Raw genomic sequence first — 23,628 nt, 5'->3', positions numbered from 1 at the left:
TTTTCCATACTGTCCCAACTTTTTTGGAATTGGGGTTGTCTAATGTAACTACATGATGCAGAAATATTTGTTCATGCTTACGTCACCTCTAGACTAGATTACTGTAATGCCTTACTGTCTGGATGTTCCAGTTCCATTGATTATAAAATACTATTATTAATTTATAAAGCACTAAACAGTCTTGCACCATGCAACTTGGATCAAAAGATGAAGGCTCTTTGTTGAACCGACAAATAATGTTTTTGTAAAATGATGTCGAAACACACACACACACACACACACACAGATATTTAAAATAACAGAGAATGCCACACAAGTTATTATAATTTATGAATGTACAGTCAAAGATTGAACATTTACATTTAGACAGCTTTACCATAAAATGGCAGTTGATTTCTGTAAGTATGTGAGGAATAGTCTGTAATGTATCATATAGACTCTGTGTGTGTGTGTGTGTGTGTGTGTGTGTGTGTGTGTGTGTGTGTGTGTGTGTGTGTGTGTTTGTGTGTGTGTATAAAGGCATTAAATAAATGTTAGGGTTTTTTTGTTACACCATACCATGTACATGAATGTGTATATATAAACTACATGTGTTTGTGGGGGGGTGTAGTACGCTAGAGTATGAGGCGTATATTACAGAGTTCCACTCTCCTCTGTGAAATCCACCTTCATCTTCTGTTTCTCCATCACTGCCTCCAGCTCTGTTGCCTTTCTGACATCCTGAGAAAAAAACACTCATCGTTTATACACATCATTAGCATGTGTTTGTTTGTGTGTGTGTGTGTGTGTGTGTGTGTGTACCTCCAGCAGTGCCTTTTGTACGGCAACTTGGCTGTACACCCTCGCTCCTTCTTCAGGAATGACAGCGCGAAGTTCCTCTTTATTCAGAGAGAAGAGCTGAGCTCCTGTTAACACACGAAGACACTGTGTAGTCCTACATACACACACACACACACACACACACACACACACACACACACAGACAGCTATATTAATAAATTAATAGATATTAATATTTTGTAAAAATTTGACAAGAGGCAATGATTCACACAAGCCACTATAGGGAGCCGGTGCACAGACTGCCCTTTTACTAGACCATTAAAAATAAAGAGAATTAGAGTGACACCAGTAACTTTGTTGCAACAAGCATTATGTTTTATCAGTGGTCCAAGTTTTTCACCATGGTTTACATTGACTGAGCAACATTTATTCACTTGTTGCACACTAACTAGTCAGGAAGTAAGTGGTAACAGTAACGTCCAGCTCAGTAGTTTGTCCAGGCTGCAATCGTCCTGTTAACAGCTTCCATCTTTCACAGCCTGCCTTCTCAGAAATCTGGTTGCTGCCATTGATAGGTTTCCTTTTTCTGACCCGTCCAGGTATTTAATGTAATGTGAAATGTGTGTGTGTGGTGTGTTTTTCTAAACTCACGGCTCACTGAAGCCTTTCCCATGTAGCCAGGCCTCTACCTCAGCAGGGGGTGAGTGATAGTCCAGAGGAAGTGAGGTATCTGCAAAGCGAGGGATGGCCAATGGACGAGACAACGCTGTTTTTCCACTGGTCAGTCTCCGCAAGAGTTCATCATTAACCTGCATCGCTAAGAGTAACAGAGAAAGACATTCAGCATTATGTTTGTTTGTGCATTGTGTATGTAATAAAGTGTGTATTATGTTTGTGTGCCTTTCTCTGTGTCCTCAGGCAGGTGTTGAGGTGGCAGGGCAATGCTGCGAGGTCGTGAAGTGTTGAGGTTAGTGGTCACGCCAAGGGAAGTGGGCAGAGGCAGAGTGCTTGTCTTCTGCAATGGAGGTGGTGCTGGAGTCTGTGACAAACACAGATGGAGAGAGAGACAGAAAGACACAAAGAGGGACACAGAGATAGAAAGAGACAGGATGTTTTAATACTTATGTCATGGTTACATACTATATATTATGTCACATTAAAAACTGGTCTGCACTTATATAGTGCCTTTTAACCTTAGCAGGTTTACAAAGCTGATTACACTGTTTCTCATTCACCCATTCACACACACACACGGGAGCAATTTGGGGTTCCGTGTCTTGCCCAAGGACACTTTGGCATGTGGCTGAATGTGAGCCGGGGACTGAACCACCAACCCTGTCATTATTGGACAACCCTTTCTCACACCTGAACCACAGCTGCCCCTTTCAAATTATACAAACTTTTAGACCCTAAAAACAAAGGATGCTGGGTGCATTGGTCCCTCAATCATGACCTCAGAAATCCTTTCACAGGTTCTCTTATGTATTATATTGAGGGAGCACAAAGCTGAGGGCATGAAGTGTGAGATTTTGGGATTTTAGGGTCTTGGAATGATATGATATGATATTATATACATATATTGAGGATATAGATTTTAAATGTATGAATTTATCCCTAATGAGCAGTCAGAGGTGACGGTGGTGAGGAAAAACTCCCTGAGATGATATGAGGAAGAAACCTTGAGAGAAACCAGACTCAAAAGGGAACCCGTCCTCATCTGGGTGACACCGGATAGTGCGATTATAAATAAATAAATCCTTTCTATAAATGTGTACTACATGGTCAAATAGTGCAGTTGTGTAACCAGGAAATTCATTACAGTTTCTACATGAAGAGTGTTTTGTTGAACTTCTCCACTGTTCATGATGGAGACTTGAATGCAGACCTGTTTGTGGTAATTGTAGTGATAAAGCTATCATAGCATAACTGTTCATATGAACTGAGGTCCAAAGCATCTTTATGGTTTTTAAGTGGAACCATCCTCAGTAATCTCAATGATCTTTAGGCTGCACCATGTGGGGTCATCCTCAGCAGCAGCATGTGAACTCCAACTGTTGAGCACTCCAATTGGCCATTAATCATCTCCTGTTTCCTGTCCCTATTTCAAACAGTTCCTGTTTGCTGGTAGTTCCCTGCCTATGTTGGCAATTTTGTGATATCCTTTTATTTTGTAGTAGTTTTCACTTTCCATTTCTGCCACAGTTTCATTTTCTCGAAAAAACAATTTGGTTTTTGTTTAAAGACAGCAAGTGGAGGCCATCAATGACGGATCTGTCTCAACTCATAACAAATCTTTGACTAAGCTATGTTAAACATTCAAAATGGAAAGCATCAGCTTATTCAGTGTGTTGAATGCAGGATATTTAATCATTCTTCCTCCATCTTTAGTAATAGCTTTGTGATAAGTGTATATTAGTTAGCTCTCTGACGGAGAAGGTTGCGGCATTACAGGTGCACATCCAGACACTAGAGAGAGTGAGAGAGAGTGAGAGCAGTGTAGGTTCTGTAGGGGAAAGTCTTGGTTTACCTTACACAGAGTTATCAATCCTCCAACTTCAGCATTAGAGCCCTCACAGCAGGGTGAATCGGTCATGACTCGGCTGCATAATAGTTAACACTAAGGCTCATCCACGGGAGCATAACTCCTCTCTGATTCACATGTCTAACAGGTTTGCTCTCATTTGAAGCTCCTGCTGAGAAACCTGTAAGAGCTCTGGTTATAGGAGACTATCTTATGGCACATGAAATTATCTAGGCGTTTAGGGGTTCCAGCAGCTTTAGTTAGGTGTACACCGGAAGCCAAGGTGCCGGACATAGCAGGTAATCTTAGGGTCTTAGGCAAGCACAGGTTTACAAAGGCAGTTTTTCACATAGGAATTAATGATATACGCAACTCTAACATTGTAGAGTTGCCTAAAATAGCGAAGGCGATCTCTAATGCAGTAATATGCTCTGGCCCCATCCCAACGTGGCGTGGTGATGTAACTTACAGCAGGTTATGGTCACTGAACTGCTGGATAAGATAAGATAAGATATAACTTTATTAATCCCCCGTAGGGGAAATTTAGGTCAACATAGCAGCACGAAGGAATATAAAAGAACAGAACAGAACAGATTACGTATTGTAGAAGTATTCACACACTATTTACACTATACAATCAATAATAATTATTTACAACCATATAATGTCTCAGATGGATGTCTAGGTGGTGCTCCGAATACAATGTGGGCTTTATAGATAATTGGAGTAGTTTTGAGGGCAAGGCTGGCCTGTTAGGGCGGGACGGTATCCATCCCACTCAGGAAGGTGCTGCTCTGATTTCTTGCAGAATAACACATAATCTCAGAACAGGTCTATTTAATCTGTGACAATCCAGAGCCAAGGCCAGGGAGCAGACAAGCAGGTTAAACTGACCACTGCTAGGTGGATTAAGTTGTCACCTAGGTTCCACAATATCGAGACTGCTTTTGGTAAAATCACTCTTGCTCTGTCCCGTTGGATGAAGAAAGTTGTTGGTGAATAACAATTAAAAATTTTGCTACATATTCTCAATCAGGTTGAGGTTTGGGCTTTGACTGGGCCATTTTAACACATTTACATTTATGGTATTCGGCAAACGCCCTTATCCAGAGTGACTTACATTTATCTCATTTATACAACTGAGCAGTTGAGGGTCTTGCTCAAGGGCACAGCAGTGGCAACTTCATTTGAACCACTCCAGTTCTGCTTTGGCAGTATGCTCAGGGTCATTCCTCTGTTGGAGGATGAAGCTCTGCCCCAGTCAAAAGTCTTTTGTAGACAGGAATAGGTTTTCTTCTAGGCATTCAATTCATCTAACTCTCAACCCTGCCCAGTTTTCCAGTTCCACTGATGCTACTACCATCATGGTTAACAGTAGGGATGATGTTCTGTGTGATGAGAAGTGTTGGGATCCTACCAATGATGGCAAGTCCTGTAAAGAACTTATCTAAGTTGTGGATCTCTCTTTAAAAAGAAGTCATTCAGCATTCTCTTATTTTCTTTGTTGTTTCTCTGATTAATCCTTTTTTTTAACCACTCACTGACTTTTGATAGATGGTCTCCTCTAGAGTCCACACAGTCCATCATTTCCATTTTTACTAATGGATCTAATTTCACTCTGTGGGATGGATCTAATTTCACTCTGTGGGATGTTAAAAGTTTATGATATTTTTTAAAACCAAACCCTGAGTGATAATTTTCCAGAACTTTGCCAGAACTTATTTTGATACCTCCTTGATCTTCATGGAACAGGAATTTATATTGAGATTATGTGACACTTTAATGGCAAATAGGTCAACTCCATTCCACTAATCATGAGACATCTGATAGAAACTGAACCAGAATTACTTTGAGATTCAAAGTAATTGGGTTAATATTAGAGTTGCACTGATGTATCAGCCAGTAATCGGTATCGGCCGATAAAGGCTATTTTTCCCTCTATGGGCCATTGGCCAACAACATCCGTTTAAAAACATCCGATGATCAGGGCCGATTACGTCCTGTCAATCAAAAGAGGGCAGGAAAACACATCTACTTTGTGCTGTGTGTAAAGATGATGTCTCTTGTGTGGAATGACAATAAAACTGCAGTGTGTAATCTCTGTAATCTCTGCACTGATGATATTTTACACCAGACGCTGCAGCAGTGAAATGGGAGTTTCGGCGTCGAGTCAAAAAATGTTTGCTGCACTGCTCGCGCTGGATTAAAGCACCAGTACACCACTGAAAGATTTAAATTAAGATGAGTGACAAAAAGTAATATATTGCACAGAAAATATATTTGTAGAATAGTATATTTCATATGCAGTTAATGTTCATATATAGAGGTTTATATTATATATTACCAGTTTGATGTTAGTGATGAAGTAGAAATGCTTGTGTTTGAGGTGAGTGAATGTGAGACTAACAGGAGGTTTTTTACAATTCAGTCAATGTTAATATGAATGAATAACATTCAATAAGTTATGACTCTACATGCCGAAGTGTCCTTGGGCAAGACACTGAACCCCAAGTTCCTCCCGATGGCAAGTTAGCGCCTTGCGAGGCAGTTCTACCACCATTGTCGTGTGAGTGTGTGTGTGAATGGGTGAATGAGACACAGTGTAAAGCACCTTGGAAAAAAGCACTATGTAAGTGCAGACCATTTACCATTTACTTACTACTTATGCAATCACAAGTTTTCCATTTTTAATTTGTAAATAATTTTGCAAACTATAGAATATGTATATGTATATATATATATATATATATATATATATATATATATATATTTACCTTGGGTGGTTTGTTGGGCCCCAGGCTCTCTATGTGAGAAATAGGCTCCAGAATGTTAAAGGGGACAAAACCGACTTCATTAAACCTGTTACGACACTTCCACCATCGCTTAGAGGACTCAATTACCTGAGAGAGAGACAGACAGACCGACAGAGACAGGGTAAGATGGGTAAGTAGTGAGTTAAGGAGGGACAGGTGGAACAACAGATATTCAGACAGGCAGTTGGACAGATGGGTAAATTGGAAAACAGAGAGGTGGATAGACAGCGACAGGTGGATTGCAAGTCAGACAAATAGATACACAGAGGGGTAGATAGACAGAGAGGTACATTAGACTGGCAGACAGGACAACTGACCTACAGACATTTAGATTTAAATTCATTTTATTTGGCAGAAGCCCTTATCCTGAGCAATTTTCCAAAGAGACCTTGAGCTTTGGAAAGGCGCTATATAAATAAAACTTCTTCTTCTTCTAACTTACAGAAGTGCTTTGAAGTCCCTATCAAGTAATACACAGATCAGCCATAACATTAAAACCATGGCCAGGTGAAGTGAATAACACTGATTATTTCATTACAGTGGCACCCATCAAGGAGTGGGTTATATTTATTAGGCAGCAAGTGAACAGTCAGTTCTCAAAGTTGATGTGGAAAGCAGGAAAAATGGGCAAGCCAAAGGATCTGAGTGACTTAGACAAGGAGCAAATTGTGATGGCTAGACGACTGGGTCAGAGCATCACCAAAATGGCAGGTCTTGTGGGGTGTTCCTGGTATCCGGTGATTAGTACCTACCAAAAGTGTTCCAGGGAAGGACAACCGGTGAACCAGTGACAGGGTCATGGGTGCCCAAGGCTAATTGATGTGCGTGGGGAGCAAAGGCTAGCCCGTCTTGTTTAATCCCACAGAAGAGCTTCTGGATCACAAATTGCTGAAAAAGGTTAATGCTAGTTAAAACATAATGCATTGCAGTTTACTGCATGTGGGGCTGCATAGCTGCAGACCAGTCAGAGTACCCATGCTGACCCCTGTCCACCAGTGAAAGTGCTTACAGTGGGTTGCAGAAATCAAATGGCACTCAGAGGCAGACCTGCCAGGAGCTAGTTGCAGTAGTCCAGTCTTGAAATGACAGGGGACTGAACAAGCATCTGAGTGGCCTATGTGGATAGAAATGGATGAATCCTTCTGATATAAAGAGGTAATCAGCATGTCAGATTGGCAATGTGAGAGGAAATGGACAGTTGATTGTCCGTGGTCTTCTTCTTCGCAAGATCCTGACATGGGGATGAACCACCTGGGATAAATAGCAGTTCAGTTTCAGCTAATAAGCTGCCAGACATGCTGAGATCTGAGCAGAAACATGAGTGTCTGAAAGAGGGAAGTAGAGGAGTTGAGTATCATCCTCATAGCAGTGGTACGAAACACCTGTGGGGAGATGACCTCACCAAGAGATTGAGTATAGAGGGAGAACTGAAGAGGAATAAGTAGTGAGCCTTGTGGGACAACAGTGGAGAGTCTCCATGGAGCAGCAGATGTGGACAGGCATGTGGACAGACAGACAGTTGGATAGGTAGACATGCACCACTCATATGCACCGACATATAGATAGACATATATTGTATGACTATATAAAATTTTATTGGTTACATGTTTAAATCTTGGGGCACGGTGGTTAGCACATTTGCCTCGCACCTCTGGGGTTGGGGGTTCAAATCCCGCCTCCACCTTGTATGCAGAGTTTGCATGTTCTCCCCATGCTTTTTCTCCAGTTACTGTACTCCGGTTTCCTCAACAAGTCCACAGACATGCATTGTAGGCTGAATGGCATTTCCATATTGTCCACAGAATATGAATGGATTTGTGAATGTGTGTGCAATTGTGCCCTACGATGGGTTGGCACCCTGTCCAGGGTGTCCCCCACCACGTGTCCCGAGTTCCCTGGGATCCAGGCTCCAGGCTCCCCTATGACTCTGTGTAGGATAAGCAGTATGGAAAATGGAAGGATGGATGTTTAAATCTCTCTGCTCCCTCGACACTGTGAATCATCAGATCCTCCTGTCAACTCTCTCCAGCCTAGGCATCTCTCAGACAGATCCTTCAAGGTATTGTGGAGGGGACGTATTTATGAAACTCAGCAACTCACAATTGGAGTTCCTCAGGGGCCAATTCTGGGTCCACTGCTCTTTTCTATGTACACTACATCTCTGGGGCCTATTATTGAATATAATTTCTATGCTGATGACACCTAGCTCTATTTGTCCTTCCAGCCTGATGATCCATCTGTCTCTGCATGTATCTCTGCTTGCCTGTCTGACATCTTGGACTGGATGAGGGAACACCACCTTAAGCTCAACTTGGCAAAATCTGAGCTTCTCGTCATCCCAGCCTTTCCCTCAATCAACCACAACCTCACTGTACAGCTCGGCTCAACCACACTCAACCACACCAGGACAGCCAGGAACCTTGGGGTGATTTTTGATAACAGCTTGACCTTCATAGACCACATCTCAACAACTGCACGGTCCTGTAGGTTCATCCTGTACAACATCAAGAAAATCAGACCCTATCTCACCGAACAGGCTACACAGATACTAGTCCAGGCTCTTGTCATATCAAAACTGTACTACTGCAACTCACTACTCTCGGGCATCCCAGCCAGCTCCATCAAACCCCTTCAGATGATTCAGAATGCAGCAGCATGCCTTGTCTCCCACCAGCCAAAAAAAACCCATGTCACACCCCTCTTCATCTTCCTCCACTGGCTTCCTGTAGCCACCCACATCAAATTCAAGGCCTTGATGCTCACATACAAGACCTTGTCTGGAACAACACCCTCCTACCTCAACACTCTTACATTATGTGTGTGTGTGTGTGTGTGTGTGTGTGTGTGTGTGTGTGGTGTGTGTTAACGTGTTACACACCTCCAGCGTGTCTCCCTGCAGGACTGAGAGCTCACTGCTGTTCCGAGCCACAAAGTCATAGCTGCAGCTGTACAGTCTCTCCTTCAATGGTGCACCATCACTGTGAGGAAACAGAGAAAGTGTCATATATCTAAGGAGCTACTCTCAGGACTATAGAGCTACACTAAAGACTATAGAACCATATTGAGAACTACAGAGCTACACTGAGGACTACAGAACCACAGTGAGGACTACAGAGCTAGGGTTAGGGTTACACTGAAGACTACAGAGCTACACTTACGATTTCAGTGCATTTGAACTTTATACCAACATAACATATGAATTCACAAAAATAAGTCTACCTAGTTGTTTCCATTAATTATTATCAGAACCACAGGGCCATATTCTGAATTCTCTCTCGCACGCGCATGCACTCTCTCTCTCTCTCTCTCTCTCTCTCTCTCTCTCTTAATTTTTCAATTTCAAAGTAATTTATTGACATGATTGTTTACATACAATATTACCAAAGCATTAGTACAGATAAGAAAGGAGAATGATGATAATAATATTATTATTAATAATAATAATAATAACAAAAACAGAATACAAAAACAAATAATAATTACAAATATATATATATATCAATAAAAATGAAAAATAAAGTGATAAAATGCAAGGCGTCAGTGTGGGACAAAAATATAAAGGTTACAATGAAATAAAACACAGAGAGGTGAGCGAGAAATATAGTGAATAAACACTACTGCTCTGGGTGCAGGCCCCCTCTCTTCCATGGTGCCACTTAGAAGCAAAGTCTTGTATTTAAACCTTCCTCGCTGCTATGGTGTTCTCCTCCCTTCCTATAGCCCTTTCACAACACACGGATAATCCAACAGTATGTACCTCTCTAAAAATTTTCTATCAGTTTCGCCGTCATTTTAAATCCACCTCGGCCTCAACCATGGCACCTATATGTAATAACCACCTCTTTCCCCCCTCCTTTATAGATTCCACATTCTCTTTTTGGGAAAAGAAGGGTCTGAAATGCTTTGAGGATCGTTTCATTAATAATGTGTTTGTAAACTTTTCTGAATTGTCCTCGTCATTCAGCCTGCCTACGTCTCACCTATTCCGTTTCTTTCAAATTAGGCATTGTGTCTCCTCCCTATTCACTCGTTTTCCCTCCTTACCTACAAAGTCTGCACGGGAAGAGGTGTTCAAGCTGAATCCTCTTAAGGGTGGCATTATTTCACGGATATATGCAACGATCTGGTCACAGGACGATTCTTACAATATCAAAATCATTAGTGCTTGGGAAGAGGAATTGGGCCTGGAGCTTGAGGATGATTACTGGGGCAGAGCGTTAGATAATATACGTACCACCACGTCTTGTGCTAGACTTAGTTTCATACAATTTAAAGTGGTCCATAGAGCTCATCTCTCTAGGAGTAAACTATCTAAAATATATCCCAATGATCCTGACGTGTGAAAAATGCAAACTTTCGCCCTGTAACCTCAGTCATATGTTTGCACTCTGTCCCAAACTGCAGAACTTTTGGACCTCTTTCTTCGAAACTATGTCTGACGTTCTTAAAATCAAATTGGATGTCTGCCCTTTAATTGCCATCTTTGGTGTTCTATCTCAGTGTCAGCCTCTGAACCATAAACAAGCTAGTGTTGTGGCTTTTGCATCGTTACTTGCTCGGCCCAGAATATTGCTGTCTTGGACCTCTCCACAACCCCCCTCGATATCAGTCTGGCTTAAAGATTTAATGTTCTTTTTAAAACTTTAAAAAATCAAGTATAACATCAAAGGCAGGGGTGAATCATTTTTGGGAAAATGGCAACAATTTATTACCTACTTCAATGATGTACGCACCCTGGAGGTGGATTGAGGAGAGGTAGATAGTAAATATTAATCATCTTACTTTTTTTTTTTTTTTACTTTTTTTTGTTTGTTTGTTTTTCTGGTTGTTTGTTTGTTATTGTTTTTTGTTTCCCCCTTTTTCTCGGTTTTGGCTGTGATTGTTTTGTTGGGGTTGTTGGGTGGGGTGTTATAATATGTAAAATGCAAATTTCCAATAAAAATTCTACGATCAGAAGATTATTTAAAGTGAGCCCTGTCTAACTCCATGTCTTTAGAGGACTACATCTGTTCTTTTATTGCCAGGATTTACTCCACGCCTGTTGTCTGTGTACACTGATTTAATGATGTCATACATTTTGCACCCTATGCCAGATTGGAACATTTGGTAATATAGGCCATTGTACCAAATAGAGTCAAAAGGTTTTTTGTTTTTTTTTAAATCAACAAAACATGCATAGATTTTGCCTCTGTGTTTTTGACCATTTATAGTTGGGTAACGTTTGAACAGATTGCTGGGCTCATGGTCTGTTCTGTGGGGTTGTTGGGCTTTCTTTAGGAACACAATAATTTGACAGTGATTTGAAAAGGTGGTCTGTGTGGTCTGACAGTGAATGCATGTTTGGAGGAAGGGTCTATGTCTGTAATTGCATAGTCAACTACACTTGCCCCAAGAGTGGAGCAGTATGTAAAGCAGCCTAAAGAGTCCCCTCAGATCCTACCGTTCAGCATGTACCAGACCAGCCTGATCCATCTTAATGCCCTACTGCTTCTTCTCAAGGTTTCTTCCTATTGTCATCTCAGGACGTTTTTCTGTGCCATAGTTTTTCAGTAGCTGCGTTTACATGGACAACAATAATCCACTTTTAATCTGATTAAGACCATACTTTGATTAAGAAACTACCATGTAAACAGCAATTTTTACTTACCTTAATCTAATTAAGGTCATACTCGAATTAAGCTCTAATCGAATTAAGACAGGTGGATTACTCCTGTTTTAGTCGCATCATGGATGTGTATTACAGACATGTAAACACCTTAATCACATTATGAACGTCGTGTGAGAGTTTGCGCCGCATTTTGCAACAGGACACGATCACACACAGCAGTTTTATGTTTTACAGCGAACAAGAGAGTTCGGCTGCGTCCCAAACCGCATACTTTCCTACTATAGGCCTGTAGTGGAGAAAAATACATGTATCTCGGCTACTATATAGACGGTAATTACGCGGTTTGAGACGCAGCCCACGGCTTCAAGCAGTTGTCTATTAGCACGTATAGCATGATGAATAATTAACTGCACTTAAAGCGTTCGTAAAAAAAATTAAATAAAAACACCCGAAACTCTATACGGTACCATAACGAAGACGAACTGTATGTTGATACGTGAAATTCTGGAGGGACGTCGGATGGCGTGGCGCGGTGACATAATGATGCGGGCTGTTAATCTAATTATGATCTATAACATGTAAAACGGGTACATGACTGGAGTATTCTAAAAGCGACTCATGAAAACACCTTAATCACATTATTATCTTAATCAGAGTAAGGTCAATAATTAGATTACTGCTGTCCATGTAAACGTAGTGACTGATAAATGAAATTTAAAATTCTGTAAAGCTGTTTTCTGACAATGTCTGTTGTTAAAAGTAGCATATAAATAAAACTGAAATTGAGGAGTCTAGAGTTTTACTTAGACAAGAGACCCACACTGAAGATCCTAGAACTGCAGCGCTGACTCTGGCTTCTCACTGAGAACTTTAGAGAAGCAATGAGGATTCTATTTAGATTCTATATTCTATCTAGATTCTATATTCTATAGTAGAGCTACAGAGATGACCTAGTCTAGAACCACACTCAAGAGGCTAGAATCATACTGAGAAGTCTATACCCTTACTGTCCCTGTAACCACTGAGGTTCATGAGGGAGTTAATAGTGTTAATTATACTCACACTTCTGTGTGTGTGTTCTGAACAGGAACAGGGGGCTGGTCAGAGCTCTGTAACACACACACACACACACACACACACACACACACACACACACACACACACACCAACCGCCACTTATAAAATATTTTCTTCATTCCTAAGCATAATGAAACTAAGAAACCATTCCAGTTGACCTTAACAAAGCACAGTAGCAAGTAAACACACATCAGAGCTGTGAGTAAATATTTATCTGCTGCCGATTAGCATATAAATGTTGAGTGTATAACTGCATGACTTCACCAAGACTTGGCTTGGGGAGGAAACACAAACATATATAAGGTGACAGGGAACATGCAACTGGTGAAAACAATCAGTGGTGCATGTGATGGTTAAGAAGAAAAGGAAACGACGAGTAAATAAGGAAAAGACAGATCAGATGGGTTCACAGAGCACGGGATGTGATAAATAACAGGTCTCTTTGAGGACATTCAGCATGAAACTGCTGCTGGGTAAAGATGGATTGTTGTGGCATGGTGTTAGGGTTTAATCCTAAACTAGAGAATAATACAAGTGCCTGGACACCTCTTTGTTTAGTTTGTTTGTTTAGTTACTACTATCTATGAGTAATGGATATTTCAGAATGTAGTTCAGTTCAATATCTGAAGTATCAATATAAATATAACTGACTGAAAAAGGTACAGGACATAAAACTTTTCATACTGTTAGTAGCCTCTCCATTGCTAACTATACATTAACATTGAACATATTAGCGTTTATACTATATTGCTGTGAAATTCTGAATAATGATTGGTCAGAGTATGTTGATTAATTGTCTACAGCAGCAGCTCTGACAGTGCAGCCACAAATCACAGATTTATATTAAACTCATTCTAATAAGTTATTGCTTCTGTAGTAACTCATTCACAGGGTCTTGTACGGAGGATGCTCCACATAAATGTGTGTAATTATTGATATAGTAACGTTATCTGTAAGGAGATATTTATTTAACATTTATTGAAAGAGTTTTTAGTGTCAGCATTTCGTAACAGTTACTAAAGCTGTATCTTTAAGTTTTCTGGCATTTCTAATTACCCCTTGAGATCAAAAAAAGATTATCTTGATCTTCAACACAGAGGAGTTTACGTTTTTTGTGGTTTCTCTAACATGACAAGCTGCTTTTTCAAAAGAGAGAGAAAAGAGAGAAAAGAGGGAGAAAAGAGAGAGAAAAGAGAGGCCGGTAAGGGAAGAAGGTATATAGCTGCTATAATAGAAGTGAGAACAGAAATGAACATTTTCACAGAAGTTCAACACAGTTATATGTAACTATAACTAGAAAAAAAAGTATGGTGTGTCATTCTTTAATGAATAAAAATGATTGCAATCATTAGCAAATTGCTGTGGTTTAAGAGGAATAAAACACTTGGGGATGTGCTGTTATAGGAAGATAATAACCCAGGGGTGGTAACAGTGTTCTCTGCTTTATTACACCACCCCATCACTCAGTGTTTTACTACAACAGCACTACAGGGTTTAACATGTGGTTGTTATGATTACCGCAAGCATTTCCAGCTCTTGGTCTTTATTGTGTTCTGCTTGGATGGGATCGATCCAGCCCTCAAGCTCTGTCCCGGATGGTTTCCAACCATTCAGAAACACAGGAGTGTACGAAGATCCAGAAATACCTAATGTTAATCTGAGACACACATATACACAATGAATGCTTAGTAAATGTGTATGTATACATATGCCAAAATGCATGTGGACACCTGACCATCACACCCATACATGTGTCTTCCTCAAACCTTTACCACAAAGTTTAAAACACAAAATAGTTTAGAATGTCTTTATATGCTGTAGCATTAGGAATTCCCGTTTCTGGAACTAAGGTTCCCCAAATCTGTTCCAGCATGACAATGACCCTGTGTACAGCTCCATGAAGATGTAGGTTCCCAAGGTTGGTATGGAAGAACTCAAGTGTCCTGCACAGAGCCCTAACCTCAAACCCCTCAAACATCTTTGTGATAAATTGAAATGCCCACTGCACCCTAGGCCTCCACGTCCGACATCAGTGCCTGACCTCACTAATGCTCTTGTAGCTGAATGAACACAAATCCCCACAGCCACACCCCAAACTCTAGCGGAGATCCTTCCCAGAAGAGTGGAGCACATTATAAAAGCAAAGAGGGAATAAATCTGGACTGGGATGTTCAAAAAGCACATGGTGTGACTGTAAGTGTCCACATACAAGTGTATTAGCATGTGTGTGTGTGTGTGTGTGTGTGTGTGTGTGTGTGTGTGTGTGTGTGTGTGTTTGTGTGTACCCTGATTGTGTCCAATAGCTTCCCAGGGAGCTCCAGAGTGTGTGTTCTTGCTGTGTTAGGTTCTCTTTCAGTAGCATTACTGCACCCACTGTTAATGCAGGACTTCTCACTGATGCTGCTAAAGCGGGACTTCCGGTAGTCCTCACAATCTACACATACACAGATGGAGAGCAAGGTAGATCAGGTAGTACACAAAGTTTCCAAGTAGACCAGTCAGATTGGACAAATCAGAAAAACAAGTTCTTTTAAGGAATTAAAAGGAATGTGGAGCAGAGGCAGCCAGGGAAGATAAAATCTTCATTCTAAACCTTCTGCAAACTAAAAGAGATCATGTGTCAAAGTGTGACCATAAACATACACAAAGGTGTATACTGTACCTACATACAGGTAGCATAGTAAAAAAATTAATCTCTCACACACCCACAAAATATTTCACATCTCATCAGTCAAAATGCCTTTGTTAAACTCCACAATGAATACAATTCAGTAGGCACACTAACAATAGCATGAGTGTTTGCACAAGGAGAAGAACACACACTCACCATGTCCAGTGGTTTGAAGATATGGTGTAGGAGTTCATCTGATGTGGGGTTAGCAATGGCCGATTTTAACCTCGCCTGAAATTCCAAAACAAGTCCAACAATATCTCGACCTGTCACCAATCAGTGTTAGCAATGATACGTGTGTGTGTGTGTGTGTGTGTGTTTACCAGAAGACAGAAGCTGTATTTGAATTTCTGAAAGATCTGGATGAACTCTGCTTCAGGAGGAATTTTAGCTTTAGCACTGAGCAGGTCATCTACACACACACACACACACACACACACACACACACACACACACACACACACACACACACAATCAATCAATCAATCAATCAATTAATTGGTCAGTATATCAAGATAAATTTCTCTCTCCCTTTCTTTCTTACCCTCCTTCTTTCTACTCTTTTTCTTCTTGTTGTTTCTCTGTTCCAAGATGTTCTGAGCTTCAGCTGCCTGCTGCAGTTTCATCATGAATACCTCAATCTCCTCAAAACAATGATTTAACGTGTCCTAGAGTGAAAGAGTGAGAGAGAAAGAGTGAGAGAAAGAGTGAGAGAGTTGTTAGTCAGGGTGAGTTATAAGTAGATTAATATATTAGCTAAAGGTGTGAGCACCCAGGCACTAGAGTTGAGAAATACAATCTGCATAAGCAAAAACACACACACACACACACACACACACACACACACACACACACACACACACACACACACACACACACAGTGCAACTTACCACTTCCTGCTGTGCCCTCAAGAGTGCCTTATCAGGCTGACCGTTCATCACTCCATTAGCTAGAGTGAGAGAGAGAGAATGAGAATGAGAGTGAGGGAGAGAGAAAATGAGAGAGAGAAACAGACTGTATTGTTGAATGTATGTAAATTTCTTTCTACTTATTTATTTCTGTGAATTTTCTGTATCCAAGCTTTGACAATACAAATGTTAATAGTTGTCATGGCAATAAAACAACCTTTTGACTTTGAAACAGACGGAAAGATAAATTTAGGAAAATCCACAACAGCCAGTTTTTACAAATCATCGCTCCCTGTGTGTTCAAATGTTTAAAATGTTAAACTTTTTAAATCTCCTATCCAATCAGCTCTAAGGACAAAACATATATCTATATACACTGCTGTGAAAAGGTATACCATAATCAATAAATACAGAGACAAAACTACCTGAAACATGCATCAGAGAAAGGAAGGCCATTCATGTAGTCTAGACAGGACTTCTATACAGTGCTGTGAAAAAGTATTTGCCCCATCCTGATTTCTTCTGTTCTTGTGTATATCTCTTACTAAACTGTTTAAAAAATTCAAACAGAATCTAAGATAAAACAAAGGCAGCCTGAGTAAACACACAATACAGTTTATAAGTGATAATGATGTTCTTTATTAAAGTAAAAAAAGTTATCCAATACCAACAGGGCCTGTGTGAAAATGTATTTGCCCCCATAGTTATTAATTCCCCAAATCGATGACACTGCATTAATGATGTGGTTCAGCTGGACAAGACACAACCAGACCTGATTACTGCAAACCCTGTTCAATCTACACTTACATAGAACTTTTTCAACAGCATGAAGTGGGTTAAAAGGTCTTACTCAGTATCACATTACTCTAAAGCTGAAAGATGTTCCAGAAATGATGAGGAAGAAGGTGATTGAAATACATCAGTCTGGGAAGGGTTACAAAGCTATTTCAAAGGCTCTGGGACTCCAAAGAACCACAGTGAGACCGTTATCTCCAAATGGAAAAACTCTGCACAGTAGTGAACCTTCCCAGAAGTGTCCGACCTTCCAAAATTCCTCCAGGAGCACAGCAACGACTCATCCAGGAAGTCATGAAAGAGCCAAGGGCAACTATCAGAAAGACACTGGGGGAAAATGGCTCCATGGAAGAGTGGCGAGGTGAAAACCACTGCTAACCCAGAAGAACATTAAGACTCGTCTGAATTTCACCAAAACACACCTTGATGACCCTCAAACCTTTTGGGAGAATATTCTGTGGAGTGATGAGGTGGAAGTGGAACTGTTTGGAAGACAGCGGTCCTGTTACATCTTTCATAAACCAAACACAGAATTCCACAAAAAGAACATCATTCCTACAGTCAAGCATGGTGGAGGGAGTGTGATGGTGTGGGGATGCTTTGCTCCTTCAGGGCCTGGGCAACTTGCAGTAATTGAGGGAAACATGAATTCTGATCTCTACCAGAAAATCCTAAAGGAGAATGTCCGGTCTTCAGTCGGTAAGATGAATCTCAAGCACAACTGGATTATGCAGCAAGACAACGATCCAAAGTGTAGAAGTACCTTCTAGTCCTAGAAGTAAGTGAAAGACTGAACTCCAGTTATCAGAACCGTTTGGTTACAGTTATTGCTGCTAAAGGCGGGACAACTAGATTTTAAGTGTAAGGGGGCAATTAGGTTTTCACATGGGTGTTAGATAACATTTTTTTTTTGCTTCAATAAAAAATTTACAAATAAAAACTGTATTGTGTGTTTATTCAGGTTGGCTTTATTTTGTTATATTTCGTTTGAAGTTCTAAAACTATTTAGTATGAGATGTACACAAACACAGAAAATCACTGTAGTGTAATATATATGAGGTAATGAGATTTACATTATGTAAAATCAGAGATATTCCAATAATAATATTTCTATAATGAAATAACTTGATAACTTTGGGATGTTTAATTTGTCTCCGATGTGAAAATCATAACTGAAAATTGGTGTAAGTTACAAGAGTCTCCTCTTAATCATCTTCTCCAAAGCCACAGTTCTTGTGTGTATAACCTGTATAACCTAATAGAGCTATATAAGATATAACCCAGCACACCTATACCATAGCACTTGCATTGAAAACATATACCATACACCTATACCATAGCACTTGCATTGAAAACTACCGGTCAAACGTTTAGACACATTCATTCTTTATTCACCCCACTATGGGAATTATGTTGTGATAAAAAATCCAAAATAGATCAAAATAATTTAGGATATAAATTTTCGATTTTTAATTTTTAGGATCTTCAAAGTAGACACCCTTTTTCCAGAAATGTATTCTTGGCATTTTCTCACTCGATATCTTAAGGAATTTCCCTGAGACGCTTTTTAAACAGTATTAAAGGAGTTCACACTGACGCTGCACATCTCCTGCTTTTCAGAATATTTCTCTAAGAGTCGTCCGTTTAAAAAAATATTTTTTTTGTAAATAAAATGTTAGTTTCCTAATGAAAGAAATGAATATGTCAGCACGATTATATTTTTGTCTACAACACCGATCTCACACATTTAATCTCACACCTTCGGATCAAAAGGTTTTTAACATCATGAGAAACATTTCAGTTCAGTGTCCACAAACTTCTGACTGATAGTGTACTTCCTAAAGGACCATATGCTAACCAAATTCCCCGTATAAAATGAAAAGACAATCAACACAAGGTTCCAGTAACACTAGACCTGGAGCAACCAATGACACTCTCTTCTGTGGAGATATGCAAGTTCCAACGAAAAGCTGCAGGTTTGTGGAGAGAAGACCATTGTGTGTCCATGATCCAGGGCACGTGGCACAATGAGATTATGGCATACATCTAGGACAAAATATAGTTCTTCTGTCACTAGAGGTAACTTACCACACAATGGTGTTTTAAACCACATGTTCCCCAACGCTCATGGAGAGATTTCAGTTCTGTATATATTAATGTTCCTTGCTCTAATACATGTGACTTAACTAATCAGATAATTAACAGCCCTTCCTGAGTAGTGGTGTGTTAGAGCAGGGAAAACTCTTAAGTCAGGGGTTCTCCATGATAAGGGTTGGGAACCTGTGCTATAAAAAGCTGACATTATTATTAAAGACATGATGCAACCCTAAAATGGCCTGTCCACACCCCTACTGTGTGGAAAATAGTGCAGGTTTGTCAGATCAAGGACTACCAGGCTATGAAGATATGATCAGCTCTAACCCACTCAACATCCACATTCCCCCACCACAGCCTGATCTCACCTTCCATAGGTAAACTCTGATTGGACAATTAAGTCAGCTGTCCAGCAGCAAACACCAAAACATTTTCATATGGCACCAAGGAAAGCTCCAGCACACCTGTACATACTAACACACCTGTATAACATAGCACAACCGTACAATGTAATACCACTGAATAAACTAGCTCACCTGTAGAACCTAGTGCACTTGTATAAACTGATTATATAATATAACACATACCTGTTTGCATTTGAATACAGATAGCTTTATGGCATTTAGCAGATGCTCTTACAGGCAAAGTTACTTTCAGAACCAAACACTTTTGTGTATTAGCTATGGCATCTGTATAACCTAGCTCACCTTTAAAGCCTAGTACAGCTGTATAAATCCATCTCACCTGTAAAGCCTAGCCCACCTATACAGACTGGTACATCTGTAAAACCTAGCTCACATGTATAGCCCAGTATACCTGTATAACCAAGTTCATCTTTATAAAATATTTGTATAATGTTGCACACCTATATAATTGAACATCTGTATCATGTGTATGTCCTTGTACAACTATCTTGCATACCACACCACACCTATATAGTTCTATAACTCTACAACACACCTGTTTCACCTAACCTAACTATATAAGCTAGTTCAGCTCTTTAATGTAACACAACTTCACGATGTAATAACACCTAATTACCTGGCTCACCTGTGTAATATAGATAGATAGATAGACACATGTGATTTTATAAATAAATGACATGTAATGTAGCACACCTATATAACTGAACACCTGTATCACCTCGTAAACCTGTCCTGTATAACATAACATAACAAACCAAACACACCTGTTCAACCTAAAAACACTTAAAACATATCACACCTGCATTACACAATACACCTGTATATTCCAAGACACCTTTATACAATAGCACGTCTGTATAATTTATCACACCTGTACAGGTTTCCAGGTTGGGCATCAAACTCCAGCTCATATATGACTCACTATTATATTATAAATTACAGTACAATATGATAACAGAATGGGAATAAGAGAGAGAGAGAGAGAGAGAGAGAGAGAGACAAAGAGACTGACAGAGAGAGTGAGACAGAGGCAGAGACAGAGAGTGAGACAGGTTCTGACCTTTGATGTTATTAGTGTATATGTGGTTCGGAGGGGGATTGTATGGAGCCTGTGGATTTGGGGGACTGAGAGTCTGATGTCCTTCCATCTGTGTGTAAAGAACTGATAAAGAAACATGATTAATACACACACACACACACACACACACACACATACATACACAAATATATAGTGGGGTCAAAAGTCTGGAAACGCTAGTGAAAATGCTTCTATTTTACATTCCTTTCTAATTTAATATAACAATTTTCAATAAAAATTATATTACTGACGAGTGAACAGTGGAATCTGAGTTAGTATTCAGTTCGTCAGTTCGTCGAGCTGCATGGTCTCCAGAAGTTTGTATAAAACCTTATGATCTATTTAGCTCAAATCCATCAGACTGTCGTCTGATCACACACTTCAATCGAAGAGACATTACACAAGCACTGACATTGAACTGTAGTTAAATGCATACACACTTAAGCTATATAGCACACAACCACAGAGTGAATCAATTATAACACGCTGTACACTTTCTCTCTCGCTCGCACACACACACAGTGAGATTGTGTGTTATACGCACTTAGACACACTCTTTAACACTCTTCAAAATGCCAAGAATTACACACTTACAATTACATACACACTTTAACACGCACACATACACACACAATCCGAACACTTGGCAAAAACCTAGACACAATATCACTGACACTCTCATGCACCAGCACATGATAATGTATACACACACACGAGTTAAAAACCCATACCGTGTTTTGATTCCTGCTCCTTTCTCAGACTCAAATAGTACAAATCTCTCTCTCTCTCTGTCTTAGTCTTTCTGTCTGTATCTCTACAACTTTGTCGGCTCTCTCTCTCTCGTTCTCTCTCTCTCTCTATGCCCCACCTCTCTGTCACACCTTCTCAGGTTATGCAGGAGCAGGTACAGCAGGTTTTTCCACTCTGTCTCTCTCTGTGTCAGTCAGTCTCTGTTTGTGTGTGTGAGTGTGTGTGTGTGTGTGAAATGACTGTTCATTAGCATGATCAGTAATGCGATACCACACACCTTCATGCCTACAACGCTCCACTTCAAACACACACACACACACACACACACACACACAGTGGCATTGGAAGGGCATTTTGAGTGTTTTAACTGATCAGGAACTAAACACACACATGGTATAACAGCTTATCCAAGATGCTGCTAATTTACTCTGGATCTTTGGTGTGTAAAATTCATGCCCATGCACCATTAGTCCACTTCTATATCTGTTTACTATAAAGTCAAGCAGTGTTAAGTGTGTTAAAAGGAACTTGAGTATGAGCATCAGTAGAGTTTTAACTTGAAGTCAATGTATATGAAGTTATGAACTGTTCATGATGGAGATTTGAATGTAAACTGTTCTTAGCAGTTGCAGTCTTTAGGCTATCCAAGGACAAACATCCAACGTAAACCCATGGTGATCTGTAGGCTATCCATGCGTCATCCACAGCAGAGTTATTTTCAGGTGAATGAGGCTCCAAGCAGGAGTGGGTCCATCAGGATGGATCAGGCCTGTCCAGAGGGCAGAATGAGACAGGATCACTGACTGGTATCTCAGGAGTATTCAAGATGGTGCCGGTGAGCTCGGCTGCCGTCACAACTGCTCAGACCACACTTTATTTATTTTTGTTTATTTTTTGCATCTTATTTCTATTGGTTTAAAATCCACTCACCTATCACTGTTTTTAACACTAGATCCATGCTGGCCGAGCGAGATCCTGAAGAGAAACAAAGGATGTGACCTGAAGTGGTGCCCTTGATGAAAACGAGCCAGCATCAGGAACAAGCTGAGGGCTTGCACTCACCATGCTTCCTTGCCTAGCATCCTATTAGCCAACATCCATTCTCTGGAGAATAATCTCAATGACCTCAGGGCCAGGGTTAAGTTCCAGAGGGACATTCGGGACTGCAACTTTCTCTGCTTCATTGAGACATGGCTGAAACCAGCGGTACTGGACCATGTCATCCAGCTGGCCAAGTTCTTCTAGGCTCACTGCATAGACAGAACAATGGAGTCAGGAAGTCAAGGGGAGGTGGAGTCAGTGCCGTTCATATATGTACACTATTATGTGAACTACATGAGGCTCTCACTAAACACCAGACTCACCACCAGGACACTGCACTCATTGTGGTAGGGCACTTTAACAGTTTGAACCTTAAACTTCCACCAACACCAGGGGTGAAAGGATCCTGGACCATTGCTGCACTCTGTTATATGACATATGGACCAATTGGTGGCTGCTTTGCAGGACACCCTAGACGACACAGACTGGCACATGTTCAGGCATAGCTCTGATGACATCAGAGTGTTTATGTGGGATTTATCTGGAAACTGGACAGTCCACAAACCCATCATCAGAACGTCTCCTAGCCAGATGCCGTGGGTGGATAAAACCATCCACATTGCTCATATTGCAGCCTATTACGCAGGGCTCACCACCAGGAATATGGACAAGTACAAGGCTGCATCCTACAACATGTGAAGAGTGGTGAAGGAGCTCAAGTGCCACTATGGGAGGAAACTAGAGTCACAGTTCCAACAGGGTGGCTATAGGAGCATATGGCAGGGACTGAGAACAACAACGGATTATAAAACACCATCTTCCAGAATTGTGAATGCAGACGCTGCTCTGGCGGAGGAGCTGAACACTATTTACGTTAGGGTTAGAGGCTGCAGCTAACGGAACTAGCAGTGCTAACAGCACGAACATCATAAAGAGCATGAATGGCTGCATGCATGCAGAGAGTAACAGAGTAGGAAATGCTTTCATCATCTCGGAGCACGATTTGAGGAAGTCTTTCAGGAGAGTGAACCCCAGGAAGGCAGCAGGACCAGTCAGCATCTCAGGT

General features: G+C 40.5%; 1 protein-coding gene across 3 annotated transcripts; it reads right to left on the bottom strand.

The window, feature by feature from the left end:
* Positions 1-306: 306 nt before the first annotated feature.
* eps8l1b (eps8 like 1b) lies at positions 307-21,695 on the bottom strand. Of its 3 annotated transcripts, none has more exons than XM_017482568.3 (15): positions 21,503-21,691; positions 20,754-20,855; positions 16,362-16,420; positions 16,015-16,138; positions 15,794-15,882; positions 15,627-15,701; positions 15,085-15,233; positions 14,318-14,456; positions 12,785-12,831; positions 8,993-9,092; positions 6,076-6,201; positions 1,681-1,819; positions 1,432-1,597; positions 802-934; positions 307-720 (listed from the first exon to the last, which is right to left on the bottom strand). In XM_017482568.3, exons 2-15 carry the CDS (start codon positions 20,839-20,841, stop codon positions 634-636), a joined length of 1,521 nt encoding a protein of 506 aa, XP_017338057.1. In that variant the 5' UTR covers positions 20,842-20,855; positions 21,503-21,691; the 3' UTR covers positions 307-633. The 3 variants fall into 3 exon arrangements, with proteins under 3 accessions (XP_017338057.1, XP_017338127.1, XP_053540910.1); XM_017482638.3 differs by lacking the exon at positions 21,503-21,691 and adding an exon at positions 16,805-16,928; XM_053684935.1 differs by lacking the exon at positions 6,076-6,201 and having other exon boundaries at positions 21,503-21,695.
* Between the last annotated feature and the right edge of the window lie 1,933 nt (positions 21,696-23,628).

The sequence above is a fragment of the Ictalurus punctatus genome, chromosome 1, assembly GCF_001660625.3.
Source record: "Ictalurus punctatus breed USDA103 chromosome 1, Coco_2.0, whole genome shotgun sequence".
In the NCBI taxonomy this organism is placed as follows: domain Eukaryota; kingdom Metazoa; phylum Chordata; class Actinopteri; order Siluriformes; family Ictaluridae; genus Ictalurus; species Ictalurus punctatus.
Note: the sequence above shows the minus strand (reverse complement) of the source record. Positions and strands in the feature narration are given on the sequence as shown.

Coding starts and splice junctions, on each gene's coding strand:
- eps8l1b (XM_017482568.3), bottom strand. CDS start 20,841: ATGGAAGGACATCAGACTCTCAGTCCCCCAAATCCACAGGCTCCATAC. Junction 15,702..15,793: donor AATACAGCTTCTGTCTTCTG/GTAAACACACAC, acceptor TTGGAATTTCAG/GCGAGGTTAAAATCGGCCAT. Junction 12,832..14,317: donor AAGAGCTGGAAATGCTTGCG/GTAATCATAACA, acceptor TGTGTGTTACAG/AGCTCTGACCAGCCCCCTGT.